This window comes from Dama dama, chromosome X (assembly GCF_033118175.1).
Source record: "Dama dama isolate Ldn47 chromosome X, ASM3311817v1, whole genome shotgun sequence".
NCBI lineage: Eukaryota > Metazoa > Chordata > Mammalia > Artiodactyla > Cervidae > Dama > Dama dama.
In genome coordinates, this window is record NC_083714.1 from 82435081 (window position 1) to 82454288 (window position 19208).

Consider the following 19208-nt stretch of genomic DNA (forward strand, 5'->3'; position numbering starts at 1 on the left):
TTCATGGCTGCAGTCACCATCTGCAGTGATTTTGGAGTCCAAAAAAATTAAGTCTGACACTGTTTCTACTGTTTCCCCATCTATTTCCCATGAAGTGATGGGATCAGATGCCATGATCTTAGTTTTCTGACTGTTGAGCTTTAAGCCAACTTTTTCACTCTTTCACTTTCATCAAGAGGCTTTTTAGTTCCTCTTCACTTTCTGCCATAAAGGTGGTGTCATCTGCATATCTGAGGTTATTGATATTTCTCCCGGCAATCTTGATTCCAGCTTGTGCTTCTTCCAGCCCAGCGTTTCTCATGATGTACTCTGCATATAAATTAAATAAGCAGGGTGACAATATACAGGCTTGACGTTTCCTATTTGGAACCAGCCTTCAGAGTAATACTGGCCTTGAAGAATGAATTTGGAAGTGTTCACTTCTCTACAATTTGAAAGAGTTTGAGAAGGAATGGCATTAATTCTTCTTGAAAGTTTTGGTGGAATTGGCCTGTGAAACCACCTGTTCTAGGGTTTTCTGTATTGAGAGCTATTTGATTACTGATTCATTCTGTTTACTTATTATTGATCTGTTCAGATTTTCTGTTTATTCCTGCTTCAATGTTGGTAGGTTATGTGTTTCTAGAAATTTATCCGTTTCTTCTAGGTTATCTAAATATTGGCATGTTCATTGTAGTCTCTTATGAACCTCTGTGTTGGGTTGGCCAAAAAGTTCTATCATGTTTTTCCCCATAAGATGGTTTTTAGTTGTCTTTAACTTGATATGAAACAATTTTGTTAGATTGTATTGTGTATAATGACACTGTCATATCAGTGTGCATTTAAAAAAAAAACTTAAGAAAAGTCGGTGAATTTTTGTGTAGCCATTTTAATGTTGAAGATGAAGGAAAAAAGCAACATTTTTGGCACATGATGCTTTATTATTTCAAGAAAAGTAAAAATGCAACTTAAACACACAAAAAAAGATTTGTGCAGTATATTGAGATGGTGCTGTGACCAATCAAATATGTCAAAAGTGATTTGTGAAGTTTTGTCCTGGAATTTTTTTCTCACTGTCTGATGTTCCATGGTTGCAGAGACAAGTCAAAAGTGATAATGATCAAATCGAGACGTTAATTGAGAATAATCAATGTTATACCACATAGGAGATTGTTGAGATACTCAGAATATCCAAATCAAGTGTTGGAAATCATTTACACCAAGTTGGTAAATTAATCACTTTGATGTTTGGGTTCCACATAAATTCAGTGAAAAAACTTTCTTGACCATATTTCCACATGTTATTCTCTTCTGAAACATAACAGAAATGTTCTGTTTCTTAAAACAAATTGTGACAGATGATGAAAAGTGGATAGTGTATAATAATGTAGAATGGAAGAGAGTGTGGGGCAAATGAAATAAACCACCACCAACCAGACCAAAGGCTGGTTTTATCCAAAGAAAGTGATGTTGTGCATATAGTGGGATTGGAAGGGAGTCTTCCATCATGAGCACCTTCTGGAAAACCAAATATTAACTCCAACAAGTACTGCTCCCATTTAGACCATGGGAAGCGGCCCTTGATGAAAAGCATCTGGAATTAGTCAGCAGAAAATGCATAATCTTTCACCAGGCTAATGCAAGACCACATGTTTCTTTGCTGACCAGGCAAAAACTGTTACGGCTTGGCTGAGAAGTTCTGATTGATCTGCCATATTGATCAGACATTGAACCTTTGGATTTCCATTTATTTCGATCTTGACAAAATTCTCTTAATGGAAAAACTTTCAGTTCCTTGGAAGACTGTTAAAAGGCACCAGGAATAGTTCTTTGCTTAAAAATACAAAGTTTTGTGAAGATGGAATTATGAAGTTGCCTGAAAAATGGCAGAAGGTAGTGGAACAAAACAGTGATACACTGTGCAATAAAGTTCTTGGTGAAAATGAAAAAAATGTGTCTTTAATCCAAAATCAAAGGAATCTTTTGGCCAACCAAATATTTCTGCAGTATCATTTGTAATGTCTCTTTCATTTCTAGTATTATTTGAGTCTTCTCTTTTTTTCCTTAGTTTAGCTACAGTTGTCAATTTTGTTTATCTTTTTGAAAAACCAGCTCTTAGTTTTGTTGTACCTTTCTACTATTTTTCTTGTCTGTTTCACTTATTTTCCCTCTGATCTCTTATTTCCGTCCTTCTGCTGTTAGGTTTTACTTTGTTCTTTCTAGTTTCTTGAAGTGATGTTGTCTATTCCCGATTGTTCTAATTTTTTGATACATTCTGCAGCATCTCATAGGGTTTGATAAGTTTCCATTTTCATTTATTTACATATAGTTTTTTATTTCCTTTTGTTTTTTTTTTTCCTTTTACGATTGGTTGTTCAGAAGTGTGTTGTTTGGTTTTCACATGTTTGTAGACTTTCCATCTTTCCTCTTTTTGTTGATTTGTAGTTTCATACCATTATGGTCAGAAAAGGTAGTCAAAATGATTTCGGTCTTCTTAAATTTGCTAGGACTTGTTTTGTGTCCTGTCATATGATCTTCTAAGGAACAAGCGTCCTTTTTAATAGTCTTTTCCTTTAAGCAGTATACTAAAGTTAAATGGTTAACATACCATTCTAATATGGAATTATAGTTTTCTAACTCTGTCCATTTTTAACGTTTACCAGAGTGTTTCATATGTTATCATCTTGCTTTTTAGTGTTTTTTTTTTTTTTCCCCTCAGCTTGACGAACTCCTTTTAGCATATATTTTCAAAGCAAGTATACTGGTGTTGAACTCCCTCAGCTTTTGTTTGCCTTAGAAATCCTTTATTTCTCCTTCACTTTTGAAGGATAACTTTGCTGGGTAAAGTATTCTTGGCTGGCAATTTTTATTTTTCAATAATTTGAATATGTCATTCCACACTCCCCTGACCTATAGAGTTTCTGCTGAGAAATCTGCTGATAGCCTAATAGGATTTCCTTTGTAGATCATCTTTTTTCCTTTTACTGCCTTTAATATTCTTTCTTTATCATTGATTTCTGAAATTTTCATTATGATGTGTCTTACAGAAGGTCTTTTTGAATTGTGATAATAGGGTTTTCTTTTAGCTTCGTGTACTTGCATGTCCTTTCCCCATGATTGCAGTGTTTTCAGCTATTATTGTGCAATTAGTTTTTCATCAAAGGGGAGCGAAAAATAAGAAAAAATTCAACTGCTACAACGCTGACATAAATCCCCTCAGTTCAGTTCAGTTCAGTCGCTCAGTCGTGTCCGACTCTGCGACCCCGTGAATCGCAGCACGCCAGGCCTCCCTGTCCATCACCAACTCCCGGAGTTTACTCAAACTCATGCCCATCGAGTCGGTGATGCCATCCAGCCATCTCATCCTCTGTCGTCCCCTTCTCCTGCATCAGGGTCTTTTCCAATGAGTCAGCTCTTCGCATGAGGTGGCCAAAGTACTGGAGTTTCAGCTTCAGCATCAGAGTGCATTTTAAATTTGAATTCTGCTATTGATAGCTGTATCCTTGCAAGAAATGATGTTTACTATGAGATTTAAAAGAAATACTCATTTCATTTATTTTTTAAAAATGTTCATTTTAATACAACATTTTTTATTAAGTATGTAAAATATGAAACTTTAAATTTAGTATAAGATAAATATTTTATACTTTATTACTAATTTCCCGAATTTTAAAATTATTTGCTACTTTGTAGTCTTTGTCCAATATCTGTTATATGATTGTTTCAACATGTTTTAGCAGAGGTTTCCTAATCTTTTTTTTTTTTTTTGGTCTAATAATATTCTTTTTCATGTATGGAGATAATAGAGGGAAATATATTTTGAGGTTTTTATTTTTTACCCGCCACAGAATTTGTGCATTTTCAATTCTGATGATCCTTCTCTTTCTTCCTGCTTACTGTCCTGGGTGCTTTGATATGATTGACTGGATTTAGGAGAACAGACTGTGTTGTCTTGAACAATTGTAGAAATAAGCTGATGTACTAATTAAAGTTTTCTTGATATAACCACCCTGTAATAAGTCCTTGATTTCGATTTGCTGTCCTTGTTATTTATTCTTCTAATGTTTTTTAGGTCTTTTTTACCATTTAATATTTGAAGGTCTAGTACTGACCTTTGAAGTCAAGATAATAAATAGCACATGTTGTGCTTCATGCAACAAATATTCTAAAATATGCACACTTTTTTCTAACAGTAGAATTTTACCAGCTATTGATACTTTTTAATTTTTTTTCATATGAAATGATGAATGGATCGCTTAATGGAGAGAACAGTGAAGAAAAGAGTAACATAAGAAGCACATCCTTATAAAAAATTGAGGATGTCACAGCATGAGGAAGTTCAAGCTATTATTGAAGACTAGATGAAAAAAGTCAGTGTGATTCTAATTTTATTAATTTGGAATACAGTGTTCTGTATTGTAATTTTGAAACAAATAGAACTTGATTACATGAAATGGTACATTAATATCCAACATACAGTAGGATGTTATATGCTTGCATTATGATATTTTGTTTCTTTTTTCAAAGGCCATTATTATTCATTTCTCAATGTAACTAAATAACATCTAAAATGTTAATAGAATAAAATGACAGATTTCAGGAGAGCCTTTATGTGAATTTTATTCAGTTTTAATTAATTCTTTAATATGTTCTTCATAAAATTTGAAGCTTTTTAGGGGATTACTGTGTCCTTGTATTCTCTCCCTTTTACTCTTCATTACCACTTCTAACTGATGTTGAGAAAGCACAGTATATTAAGCCAAAATAAGTTTAAGTTACTGTTTTTTAGTGACATTAGTAAAGTTACCTGTAAGAAAATTACCTAATGAATGATATGATTAAGTATACCAGGTATAACATGAGGAAAAGACCTATAAAGTGGAAAGTGACCAGTAATTCACAATAGAAAATGTTTAAGTTAGGCAAGATATTTTAAAATATTGGATATAATGCAACAGAGTGAGTAGAAATTTTAACATAAAGAGATTCAAAACTTGAAATAGTATTAGTGCTTAAAATGTGATGAGTGGCTATATTTGGTCCTAAACAAACATATCTATTGGCAAGGTGAGGCATAGTAGTGCAAGTTAAATGTATTTACAAATCAATGGACCAAAATTTGCCTGTACTACAGTGGGTAGAAATTGAGTGATAAATTTATACAGGATTATATTACAGACTGGGCAGTATAAATGATGCTTTCCTAGTAGAGAGGTAAAAAAGCAGGATGTCTAGATCAAACTAAAAATGAATGTCCCCCATTCCTCCCAACTCCAATTTGGTTATTATGTTGAGGCATTTAAAACTACTACTTCTGTTTGTAGAAAATTACTGAATATTAACAATTTCATATGGTTAATCCATGTAAGAATACTCCCAAAACATTTTAAAGTCCCAGTTAGCATATGGGGAAGGAATTTATAGATTTATTAAAAAGGAATAGAAGGGATAAGTTAACTACTAAAGTTTTAAGTGTTAGGGATAATTCTATTTTGCTTTAGTCTTCTCTGTCCAAGAGAAAGTTTTCTACCTATAAAGGGTAGAGCTAGCAGGTGAAAAAATATCTCAAGATATATGAGTGAGTACCTGGCTACTTTAAGAGTCCCAAAATGAATTAAGTCCTGGTATACTGAACTAGTTTAGGTATTCTTTGTGCGATCAGAGTAGACAAAAGAAATGGGAATACCCATTGAGCAGGTATACAAAAGGCAACAAAGAATAGATCTTGAAATTATTGATTGGTGAATTTAGCTTTAACCCCAGGAAAATTTGAGATAGGCTTATTTAATAACTGTGTACTTTTATTTTTTTAATTTTAATTTTTCATTGGAGTATAATTGCTTTACCATGTTGTGTTTCTGCTGTACAACACAGTGAACCAGCCGTATGTATACATATATCCCCTCCCTTTTGAACCTCCCTCCTGCCTCCCCCATCCTACCCATCTGAGTCATCAAAGAGCACTGAGCTGAGCTCCCTGTACTTTACAGCAGGTTCCCACCGTAGTGTATATATGTCAATCTTAATCTCCCAATTTGTCCCACCTTCCCCTTCTGCCTCTGTGTCCCCATGTCCATTCTCAATGTCTGTGTCTCTATTCCTGCCCTGGAAATAGGTTCTGCGGAAGACCTAAATAGACCTCTCTCCAAAGAAGACATACAGATGGCCAAGAGTCACATGAAAAGATGCTCAACATCACTAATAATTAGAGAAATGCAAATCAAAACTGCAATGAGGTATCACCTCACACCGGTCAGAATGACCATCATCAAAAATAACTACAAACAATAAATGCTGGAGAGGATATGGAGAAAAGGGAACCCTCTTGCATTGTTGGTGGGAACGTAAATTGTGGAGAACAGTATGAAGGTTCCTTAAAAAACTAAAAGTAGAACTATATATGACCCAGCAATCCCACTTTTGGGCATATACCCTGAATAAAACATAATTCAAAATGACATGTATACTCCAATGTTCATTGCAGCACTATTTACAATAGCCAGGATATGGAAACCACCAAAATGTCCAATGACAGATGAATGGATAAAGAAGATATACATAAATACAGTGGAATATTACTCAGCCATAAAAAGGAACGAATTTGGGGCTTTTATAGATGTGGATGGACCTAGAGTCTGTCATACAGAGTAAAGTAAGTCAGAAAGAGAAAAAAACAAATATCATATATTAATGCATATATGTGAAATCTAGAAAAATGGTACAGATGTGTACTTTAAGGAGGTTGTCACTAGAACTTAAATATGTATACTAAAAAGAAATGTCTAACTAACTAACCTGGCTAATAGGTAGTATAAGGCAGCTGTTTTAGAAATCTAATGTAGTCTTTGCAATCTTAAATTGCATTTGTAGAGGTGTAGCTGGAAATAATCCCCTGTATTCTGTGCTGATTAGACCACCAGGATATTTTGCTCAGTTCTTACTGTTTGAAGAAGCTCAGATATTGATGAACTAGGTATTTCCCAGAAGAAAAAGCAAACACAGTAGTGTTTATGGTGAAAGAGTTTTTTCTGTGGGGAATGATAGGAAAGAAAGGTATTTGTAAATCATTGCTGTGAGTAATGTAAAGGGGGACCTCACATGTTGAGAGGCAAAATTAAGGTGCAAATGATAGTGATGTTTAAATATTTCATTAATTACCATATAGCAAAGAGATTTGACTTGTCTTTTCTGTGTAGCTCTCAAGGGCTAAACTATTATTCTCTGGAAGTTATGGGGAAAGCAGTTGAGTTCAGTTAAAGATTGAGTCTCTCCAAAATTAGAGCAATTTTTGAGAAATAATAATCTCTTCTTTATTAGAAGTGTACAGGAAGAGTCTAAAAGGCCTTCAAACAGATATGTTATAGAAAGGATAATTTTGTGGGGAGAGAATTTGGAGTAGAATTGGTAGTTCCCTAATTGGGCACAGTATCAGCATCACTTGCAGAACTTATTAGAAAAACATGTTGAGAGCTATATATATTTCTGTATATAATTTCATTAAAATATCTTATTCATTCCTATAGTTGACTAAATGATTAAAGCTTTTGCCCAGTAGAATAATGTAAATTCCACAAGGATAGGGATCTTGTTTGACTTATAATTTGTATTTCCTGCATCTGTCACAGTGCTTAGCTCATAGTAGGTTGTGAACAAATATGTTTTAAGAAATATAGCAATAACTTTATTTGTAGCTGTTATTAATTTTTGTGACTTAATAAGTTTATAAATACATAGAACAAGTCTTGTTATTACTTGAATCTTTAAGCATTTTGGTCTCTTATTGAGTTAGTTCATATATCATTTTTTTAGAGAACAATTTGGAAGCTTACTCTACAAAAAATTAAAGAAAAAATTTAGGAGACATAATGGATTTTGAATATAACATTTTGTACTTAAATACACTTTATGCATATGTATATTTGACTAATTTGTCAACATTTTATTGTGACATCAAAAATGTTTCTCTCAAAAATTCTTAATATGTTTCAAGACAAAGTTGGCATGTTCACAGCACTACTCAAGAGAAGATACTCTGTGGTTGATTGTTCGAACCTGACTATAACCATCTTAGCTCCCTAGATAGAAAGGTGTCCTAGTTAATGTGTGCTGTTTTTCAAAGGTTGCCAAATCCTTTACAACAGTGGATGAAGAAGCAGACATTTTGTTCTGACTAAAATTGTGTTTCTTGATTGCCCTGTTCTTACCAGTGTTTTGAATGTTGTAATCTCACTTTTTAACTTTGAGACCTAAATTCCTTAGTAAATAGAGGCTGAGATAACATTTACTCTTATAGTGTTTTTAAAATACTTTAATCAAGGTAATTAATTATATATACTAAAACTGTTGCCTGCTTTTGAAATACTGTAGATATTAGAAGGCTAAATATTGAGAATGTGATAATGAATACTGGATATATTGGTATCGAGTTTGTGGGAATTTTTTATTTTTAGTTGTTTCTCATTAATACATCATTTTACTTTGTTAGAGTGAAAGTTTAAATTGCTCATCTCTTGTGCTTATAATAGAAGAGGAAGCAATGTAGTGTTTTAATCATAACTGCAATATCTTTATCTAAAGGCCTGTTGCCATTTTTATCTTTTCTGAAATTTTTGTCACCAACAAAGGCAGGATTACATTTTTTTCCTTCCAGATTGAGTTGGTGTGGTGTATTCTTGGCTATCAAAATACTCATAGCTTTGGGACTTTGGAATGATAAATATTTATGATGTGTGAAACAGCATGATACTTAACTGTAAGATCTTAATTACATAAAAATGGATGCTTAGTTGTGAAAATACAAGAATGAGACCTAGAAGAACACATCAAATGGTAAACTGCTTGTGATTATGAATGACTTTGTTTTTTGCTTCTTATGTTTTTTGGTTTCCTATTATGCACATGTTAACTTTTAAGAAATAAATGTTATTTTAAAAACCTTAACAAAAGAATCAATGTGTTCAAATAGTGCATTTGATAGACATTTATTTTTAAAGATTTTAAAAAATTTGGTATATACTTTTTATTTTTGACTTTTATTTTTATTTATTTTTAGTTGACATGAAATTGATTTACAGTATTAGTTGCAGGTATATAATTGATTCAAAATTTGTATTGATTGTACTGCATTTATAGTTATTGTAAAATACTGGTGATATTTCCCTGTGTTGTACAATATATATCCTTGTGGCTTCTATACATTGTAGTTTGTATCTCTTAACCTCCTATCCCTAAGTTGCCCTTACCCCCTTTCCTCTCTTCATTGGTAACCACTAGTTTGGTTACTGATGGACTACTCATATTTTCTATTTCCTCCTGGTTTAATCTTAGGAGATTGTACATTTCTAGGAATTTGTCCATTTCTTCTAGGTTGTCCATATTATTGGCATATAGTTTTTCATAGTAATCTTGATAGACTCATTTAAATACAACACAGTAATAATTGTGTATGTGTGTCCCTTTATTTTATTATTACTTTTGAGGAAAGGAACTTTGAGCATCCTTCTCCCCCAAAGGAGCTATATATATTCATGCTGGAAGAATGAGATTCACGTCTTTGTAGTAAAATACTCAAGGGTTGGTCAAAAGTAAACTCTTTTTAATTGTGTTTTTATAGTTATTTATCAGTCACTACAAAATTCAGAAAATGTTCTTGATAAAATGCTCTTTAAAGATGTGAGAAAAACAAAAAGCATCAGTGCTGAAAATAGTGGCTAAATGGAGAATACATGCAGAAGAGTGTTGACAGAACTCCTTATTGAATATAGAGCCTAAGGCCTGTTGACATTACCAAATGTCTGAGAAAAATGTACAAACATTATCATTTCATGTGATTGATTATATATATATATATATATATATATATATATATATATATAAAAGATTGCTGAGTTAGGAAACAAGGAATATTTGATGATTATACTGTCAAATATGCAATATAGCTTATATTGGAATTTTTTGAATAGCTGTTAGTAGATTACAGAACCTAATAGAAAACTTCTGTTTAAGATAAAAATGTATGTTAAAAGAGTGTTAGTGAAAGTGAAAGTTGCTCAGTTGTGTTCAACTCTTTGCGACCCCATGGACTGTATAGCCTGCCAGGCTCCTCTGTCCATAGAATTCTCCAGGCAAGAATACTGGAGTGGGTAGCTGTTCCCTTCTCCAGGGAATCTTCCCAACCTAGGGGTTGAACTGAGGTCTCCTGCAATGCAGTTGTATTCTTACTGTCTGAGCCACCAGGGAAGCCCATAGAAGAGTGTTTAAATGAAACTTAAAAAAAAATCTACACTTTTATCACAAAGTGGTTGATTTCATTTTTCTTTTTCTTTCTAGTGTTTATACACATATATATGTATTTTTATATAACTTAAGTCATCATATATTTAGAAGTCCATATGTTTTGCTTTGTAGTTCATAATTCCACACTGAGGTAGTTTCCAATTTTAATTATTAATTTTTATGGAATAGTTTATCATATATTCTGTAATTTTGATTCTTTCTCCATCTGATTTTCTGGTTTATTCTTCATGTTGATGATGTTGCTTTTAGTTCTTAAATTTCAAATTGATTTTTAACCAGGGGCAATTTTTCCCCCAGGAGATGTTTGGCAATGTCTGGGGATGTTTTTGCATGTCACAAGTTTTTGGTGATGGGGTGTTAATAGCATCTGTTGGGTAGAGGCCAGGTATGCTGCTAAACACTGTACAATAGACAGATAGCCCCCCTACAACAAAGATTCACCAGTCTTAAAGTTCCTAAGTCCAGTAGTTCCAAGGTTGAGAAATCCTTCCTTAAAGTAATACACCTTTTCCTCTATTTACTTACAAAATATGAATGTAGAAAAGCAAAGCAGAAGTAATGGTTGATTATTTCAAGGAACTCAGAGCAGTAAGAAATGTTTGACTAGAGAAGGAAGATAACTTATATAATTTTCAGACTTTAATGCCTGCTCTTCCCAACTTAGACATGTGGATATTTCTAGAGTTTGGGATGGGAAGCAACTGCCCAAAAGGAATCTTCTTACATAGTACTGATGGTTATGGATTTTCTACCATTATTTACTCAGCATCTCGATATAAATACTCAGATATCTAATGTGTTCTTATGTTTTGCATTCAAAGTTGGATTTTGCTATTAATCATTCATTTTTTATCATTTTGTCAATTTAAGGAGACTGTTAAGGAGACTGCCTGACAAGAGATTGAGATGTTGAAAGGTTTTTTTTTTATTTTTAGTTGTGTCATGGTTCTAATTGTATTAATCACAGTTCTTGCCTTAATTTTGCCTTGCTTCAACATAAAGGTATTATTTATACTGTGTTTTATGCAGTATGGTAAAATTTTGCCTTGCCTCAAGATCAGGTTTCTGTGTTTTGATTAAAATACAGTTTATGGGATGTGGAATACTGGAGGAATTTCACAGAGTGAGTAGATGCTTGTATATACTTACATAGGGAACAAGATCTTTGTTTTAGGGACGTGAGAAGAACCCACATAGTATTTGGAGAATTGTGCAGATTTATGCTTTATTCTCGGAGAAGGCAATGGCAACCCACTCCAGCACTCTTGCCTGGAAAATCCCATGGGCAGAGGAGCCTGGTGGTCTGCAGTCCATGGGGTTGCGAAGATTCGGACACGACTGAGCGACTTCACTTTCACTTTTCACTTTCATGCATTGGAGGAGGAAATGGCAGCCTACTCCAGTATTCCTGCCTGGAGAATCCCAGGGATGGCGGAGCCTGGTGGGCTGCTGTCTAAGGGGTCGCACAGAGTCGGACACGACTGAAGTGACTTAGCAGCAGCATGCTTTATTCTGGCTGCTTTTTAAGAAAATTAGATCACAAAACAAAAAAGGAGACAGGATCTAAGATGATCTTATAGGAGATGAAACCTCTAAAATTCATTGATAACTAGAGGGGGAGTCTAGTTTCTGAAACTAGAAATGAGGAAAACCTATAGACAAGTCTAGAAAGCATTGTTACTGAAAACCTATGTGGTGTTATAGTCTTCTTCCTCTTTTTACTGTATGAATCTCTTGTAATACTCTTAATAAATTTTTAGGGATGACTGCTTATGGTATGGATAGGTGTGAGAAGGTAGGACAGGAGTTCATAAAATTTCCTATATAGTTTTTAAGATGTGTTATACTTGACCAAATGCTGTCTTTATTCTAAATTTCCTTCATGTTATAGTAAGATTTATTTATATATTTAAAGTTACAGTTTCTTGACTATAGTGAACCAAGGAAGGCAAAATGGAATTGTACTTGAGAAACCATAGGAAGGCAAACAGAAAATCAGACTTCTGGGATTTAAAAGAAAAGTATTCTTAGGGCTTTGTGGTAATGAACTTGAGTTTGTAAAATCGTGAAATGTGTGATGGAATTTAGACTTCTCACAGCATAGAACTGCTGTTGTGTGTGTGTACCCTCTTTTGTTTCATCATAATATTGATGATTTAACTTTAAATGTAGATTTCGCTTTTAGGTTTTAAGAAGTGAATCTTCTGTTTTATGTTTTTCAGTGAATATCACCTCAGCCAGGCAATTAACCGGATGTAGTCGTTTCAGCCATATTTTCCCTTCAGCTGCTTACCAGCACATTAAGATGCATAAGAGAATTCTGGGTCACTTGTCATCTGTCTACTGTGTAGCATTTGACAGAAGTGGGAGAAGAATTTTTACAGTGAGTTTAAAATTTATGACACTTGCATATTAGAGATTTACAACAATGGAAGCTAGGCTTCATGGCATTGAATTATGCTTTGTAAGCAGTTCTTCCTTTTTAGACACATGAATGCAAGAAAAAAATAAATGGAAATTGAAAATCTTTTCTCTTTTTATGTAAGTAAATGGATGAACTATAATGACTTCTATCATTTGGGAAATCTAATTTTTTAAAAAATTAAATCATCAGAAGGCCTTATATTCTAGAGGTGGTTAATTTATGTGAATCAAGTTTTATCTACTTAATTTGATTTCATTCTATTTTAGCAAACATTAAAATGCATTTTTCATTTGCCATTTAGCATAATTGGTGCCAGTTCTGCTTAATTAATGATTATATCATCCTTATAGTTGAGTAGTTGAACTACACAGTAACAAAGATTATATATTGTAATATTGTATATATCTCTTTTTGAATTCAGTACTATTTTCAAAATCGGATTTTTATTAACTAGATCATATTGTATGCTTTTTTGTACAAAATTGTAGCACACTAACGTTTCCAAGTTAAGGCTTAATCTCATTGTTTTAGTACTAAGTTAATGTAAAAGCGTAGGTAATGGCATAATTTTCTTTTTAAATTCGTATGCTAAAACAAAGGAAGCGGTTTGTATTTTGAGAAGTTCGACTTGGAGTTCTTTACAGACTCTTCCATTGATGTTTTCATGACTTCAAAATGAGTATATGGATGTTGTTGATGATGAGGAGGAGGAGGATGATTTTAATTTTTTTATAAATAGATAGCTTATCTACCACATTAGAGTAGAATTGCTTTTTACTATTTTTAAAGTGCTTTTGAAATTCTCACGAGGAAGTTCATAATAGTTTCACCAGAGATTGTAACAGAGCCTCATGTTTACTGAGAAATGCATGTAGATTTTAGGTTAAAGTTTTAAGTATTTGTAGAGAAAAAAATATTCAAAATACTCAAGCAATTAAGAAAAAAGGCTGTCAGGTGTAAGGAAAGAAATAATGGCAGATATACTTAATGCCACCACACTTAATGTGAGTTAAAAATGTTTTGAATTATCAAAATTGATAGTAGCTTTAAGGAGTTCTTCACATATGCCATCATTTTAGACTGTCAGTGCTATTATTTGGACATCTTTTATATTTGCTATTAGATCCATATTATATGAAGAAAAGAGACTAAAAAGTAAATGCTTAGAAGCAACCTTAATAAAATCCTCACTTTGTTTTTGCTTTTTTTTTTTGACTCCTTTGTGAGGGGGCGAATTTCTGTTTCATTGTAAATCTTTTGTCCTTTTGTGTTGCTGTAGGGTTCTGATGACTGTTTGGTGAAAATCTGGGCAACAGATGATGGACGCCTTCTTGCTACACTTCGAGGGCACTCTGCTGAAATTTCTGACATGGCTGTTAACTATGAAAATACTCTCATTGCCGCAGGCAGCTGTGACAAAGTTGTAAGAGTGTGGTGTCTTCGAACTTGTGCACCAGTTGCAGTCCTTCAGGGACATTCAGCTTCTATCACTTCCATACAGGTAAGAAAAATACAAAGATACCTCTAATATATATATAATAAGAATGAGAATTTTCTTGTTTTTTTGTTACGTTGTTTGTATGATATAAAGAATGACAACAGAAAAATTTTCATCTCTTAAGGGCTTTGTCTCTATCTTAGAGACAGGTATTTTTTTTAAAGTTCCTTTTTCATATAAATCTGTTCCATTTAGAAACAAGTAAAACAGTTATTGAAAAGGTTTTTCGAGTACAGTGTAAGGCATCTTATTTATCTCATTTGTATTTGTGAAGAAGGGACAAGACTTGGAATTGCCTTAAGGAACACTGATACCTTTTAGGCAGGATATAAATAGATTCTAACTTGAATATTGGCATACTTTGTATTAATATTTAATGCAAAATGTTTGTCAGTTCAGATTTTGTGTGTGTGTAGTTTAATATTAGGGAAATTTTTATTCTTATTTTCAGTAATTTTTTATTTCAACTTGATGTTTGACATACATCAGCTTTTTAAATATTTGTCCATATAGTGTTTTTACCAGATGTTGGTAGTGAAAATCCTGGATACTCCCCAGAGAACTTTTGTTTTCTTCTTTGTGTTGACAGCAAAACAGAGGAATCCTTTTGACACTGTCTTTTAGTTTGGTCAAGGAGACCACTTTTGTGGATGAGATAATTACTCCCATTTAATTTTCTTTGTTCTTTAGTCACTAATAAGTATGCCAGGCAATTTTTGTTATCAATATTTAAATAATATATCACCTGTTTATGAGGCACTAGCAAGAATTGGGTTCAATGTATATTGGATTTGAAAATTTATATGTCAAATTTTTGATTGGTTGAAATTATCTATTGGATTTTGTTTTGGGATATTACTAGTTACTTGTGTTCTCACCATCCTATCTGACAGACTATTTCTGAAATTTGGAGATAGTCTTATACAACATGAAAAATATGAATATTTGTTACTACTGAAAATGTTTATGGAACTGTTTTGCTCCATCATAGTTTCATTTGCTAGTTTCTGTCTCATTTTGTTTTTGTGTGTAAGTGCCCTAGAGATCCATGGACCTCTTTTTGTTTGTTTGTTTTTTTGTTTTTGTTTGGACCTCTTTTCTATATAACATTCTTTCCCTTAGTGATTGCATCAAGTCTCATGGCTTTAAATTTCATCTGTAAGCTGATGACTCCAAATGTGTACTTCCATCTTTGGGTCTGTCTTTTAGCTCCATACTTGTACATTCAGTTACCTAGTTGGCGTCATCACATGAATGTCTGCAAGGCATCTCAAACTCATCTTCAAAATTGAACCCCTGTCTTCCTTCCTCATATTTGCTCCTCCCAAACCTTTTGCCAGATAAACAAATGACAACGTCATCCTTCCAGTTGCTCAGAGTAGTCATCCCTGACTTTTTGTTTCTTATATCGCATATCTAACTTGTTAGCAAATCATGTTGATTCTACCCTCAAAATATATCCAGAATCTGAACAAATTCTCATGATCTTTGTCATTACTACCGTATTTCAGACCACCATCATCTGTGACCTAGATTATTGAAACAGACTTCTAACTGATCTTCCTGTTTCTTCCCATCCCTCTTTCCTACCCGAGTCTAGCCTCTGCATAGACACATAAGTGATTTTAAGGTGGAGGTTTAAAAAAAGGAAATTAAATCATGTCACTGGTGCTCAGAACCTTTAATAGCCTCCCAACTCAGAGTTAAAGCCGAAGGTTTTACAGTGACCCACAAAACCTTACATTCTCAGCTCTTTGCTTTCTTTGACCATATCTCCTACTGCTTGTTATCATTCTGCTTTAGCTGCTTCTTTAAACCACTCTAGCTACTCCCCTGCCCTTGCTTTTGCTGTTTTATGTCTCTGAAATGGTCCTCTTTGGACCGTCATATGACTTATTCCCTTACTTTCTAAATGATGGAAATGCCTGTCACTTTTCCCAGGGAGACCTTCTCTGACTAGCTTACTATTTTAAAATTGTAAATCATCACCCCTACTAGCACTATTTCATTTTTGTTCATAGTAATAGTCATCATTTAGCATACATTCTATATGCTTTATTCTTTGCTAATTGTCTCTATTAACATTATAGTATATATATTTTTTTCAGTTCCTTTCTTTTTTTTTTTTTTCCTTTCTTTTTTTAATAAAATTGAAGTAAAATGGTATGGTATTAATAGTGGTTGCCTCTGGATAGTGAGGTTATGAATAGCTTTTGTTCTGTTTTTCTATATTTCCTAGCTTTTCTTCAATAACTATGTATTAAATAAAATTATAATTGTAATGTAATAAAAATTATATTCAGAAATGCACATGTGTTTTTAATTTTATAATCCTAAACATGATTTCTCATTTAAAAACAACCCAAAAATGGGGCTTCCCTGGTAGTCCAGTGGTTGGGAGTCTGCCTGTCAATGCAGGGAACATGAGTTCAGTCCTTGGTCCCAGAAGATCCCACATTCTGCAGGGCTTAGAACTAAGCCCAGGTGCCACAACTACTGAGTCCACGCTCTAGAGACTGCAAGCTGCAACTACTGAAACCTGCATGCCTAGATCCTGTGCTCTACAAGGGAAGCCACTATAATGAGAAGCCTATGCACCACAACGAAGAGTAGTCCCCGCTTGCTGCAACTAGAGAAAGCCTATGTGTAGTAATGAAGACCTAGTGCAGCCAAAAATAATAAGTTAATTAATTAATTAAAAATACATTAAATACAAAAATAGATACATTTATGAATTGAATTCCCCTTTGTGATTGAAAAAGTTAAAAGTATAATGAGGATAATAAAGGTTTTAGTGTTTCTTCAAACTTAATAAAATCATACTATTTCATCTTTTATTGTCTCATTCCTGTAGATCCTAGATCAGCATATTTACCAGCCAGATAGTAAATATATTAGGCTTTGCAGACCATATGGCCTTTACTGCAGACTGAGCGACTTCACTTTCACTTTTCACTTTCATGCCTTGGAGAAGGAAATGGCAATCCACTCCAATGTTCTTGCCTGGAGAATCCTGGTGGGCTGCTGTCTATGGGGTCACACAGAGTCAGACACGACTGAAGCGACTTAGCAGCAGCAGCAGCAGCAACTACTTTGCTATGGTGCAAAGCAACCATAGCCAGTTTAAGGTGACTGTGTGCCAATAAAACTTTATTTACATAAACAAGCAGGAAGCTGGATTTGGTGTGTGGGCTATAATTTGGAGGCTTCTGCTATAGATTGTGGATTAAGCTTTCTGATGCAAGCTCCTATAGCTCAGAAATGAATATGTAAGTGTGCTACCGGAGCACTGGTTTCTTTACTGTTCATCAGCTCTTAATGGATAATATTAATAGGTATTTTTTGTTTGATTTAAGCTTTGTAGTCTTAGAAGGTCTGTGCTTCCAAACAAGAAAACTAAATAAATGAGTTCTAATATCTATAATGATTATTTGCTTTTGATTTGAGTTTAAAATTTATTCAAGTCATATTCATCTGATCCTTAATCTTCATCTCAGTGGAAGGTATTCATTATGTTTATTTGGAATTTTTATTTTTTTTTTAATTATTAATTTGGCCATGCTGAATGGCTTATAGGGTTTTAGTTCCCCAACCAGAAATTGAACCCAGGATATGGCAGTGAAAGCACTGAGTCCTAACCACTGGACTGCCAGGAAATTCCCTATTGGGGATTTTTAAAACTCATGGGCATGCTTGAGACCCTGGTTTGATTTTCAGTCTTCCTGTGTCCTAGACATCAGGAATGCAGTTAACTTTTCCCTTATTCTCTTCTGAGGATGTGTAAAATACTGAGAGTTAGAGTTTGAGAATCCTACATGACTAAGACCATCTGTGGTTTATCTAGGATAGTAGTCATACTTCAAATTGGCAACTCAATTTATATTTTTAAATCTTTTTTCCACAATGATACATACAGACATTTGACTTATGTTATCTATGTACATGAAAATGATTTAGATTTAAAAATGCCAAAATTTCCATTGTACTTCATTGCAGTTAAGAATTTAAAATGTTAAAACCGAAATACTTAGACTTATAACTTCCTAGTTACCGATTTTTAGATTTTCTTTTGATGTCTTTTTTGGGTAAACTATAAAAATTTTATGTTGTTGCTATATAAGCATGTATTCAGCAGATTTATAATGGTTTTACTAGTAGTGACTTTGTGTTTTTTGCATTAAAAGCAGTGAAATAATAATCTTTAAGTGTTATATTGAATAATTTTTAAACAATTGTCTTTAGGACTAAAATATTTAATCCTAAATTAAATGACTGACTTTACAGTTTTTTGATATTTTAATAAGATATCCATTAATCTAGGAAATTTAAATAACTAATTTCTTGAAACTGAAATTAACTTGGAACATGAAAGGTTTCTATTTTAATTAGAATTTTTTTTCCAGTTTTGTCCATCAACTAAAGGCACAACCAGATACCTCACTTCTACTGGTGCTGATGGAACAATCTGTTTCTGGCAATGGCATGTGAAAACAATGAAGTTTAAGTAAGTTTAGAATTTGGTTAAAATTTTTATGAAAAGAATGTTCATTTTTCTTTATCATCTTGAGAGATTCTTGATAGTTCATGTATTAAATATGTAGATTATGTGTGCATGGGTGTGTGTGTACACATCCATACTGACTTCAATTGGATGTTAGAGATTTTAGAGTAAATTTTTTATGAAACCAATGTTGAAGAGACTATACACAAAATTTTGATAAGGAGTATTTGTTTCATTTCTTACTGTGATAAGAACACCTTGAACTTTTCTTTGTGATGGTAGTAAGTAACATGGTAACTTATTTGTAAAGCTAAAATAACAATACTGATAGCATAAAGTATGTTTGTAAGTTTAAATGCATTTTTAACTTCAGTAGTGGAAATAGTACCTATTGACTACTTCAGTTTTGTGGTTTCTATAATATTGATGATAAATCTGTCAGTGTCTAGCAGTGTGCTAAAATTCTTGTGCTTTAAAAGAACATGATGAAAAATAAAACATCTTACTTT

At 33.2% G+C, this 19208-nt stretch overlaps 1 protein-coding gene across 6 annotated transcripts in view; it reads left to right on the plus strand.

The window, feature by feature from the left end:
• The window catches only part of BRWD3 (bromodomain and WD repeat domain containing 3), a 136525-nt gene that overhangs the window by 36303 nt on the left and 81014 nt on the right, over positions 1 to 19208 (plus strand). For 3 of the 6 annotated variants that reach the window (XM_061137254.1, XM_061137258.1, XM_061137255.1), the window contains 3 exons: positions 12498 to 12658; positions 13980 to 14201; positions 18602 to 18702. In XM_061137254.1, coding sequence (XP_060993237.1) covers positions 12498 to 12658; positions 13980 to 14201; positions 18602 to 18702 — 484 coding nt within the window. Of the gene's footprint in view, positions 1 to 3749; positions 4350 to 6094; positions 6632 to 12497; positions 12659 to 13979; positions 14202 to 18601; positions 18703 to 19208 lie in introns of those variants that run through there. The other 3 variants (XM_061137257.1, XM_061137256.1, XM_061137259.1) reach the window with 3 other exon arrangements.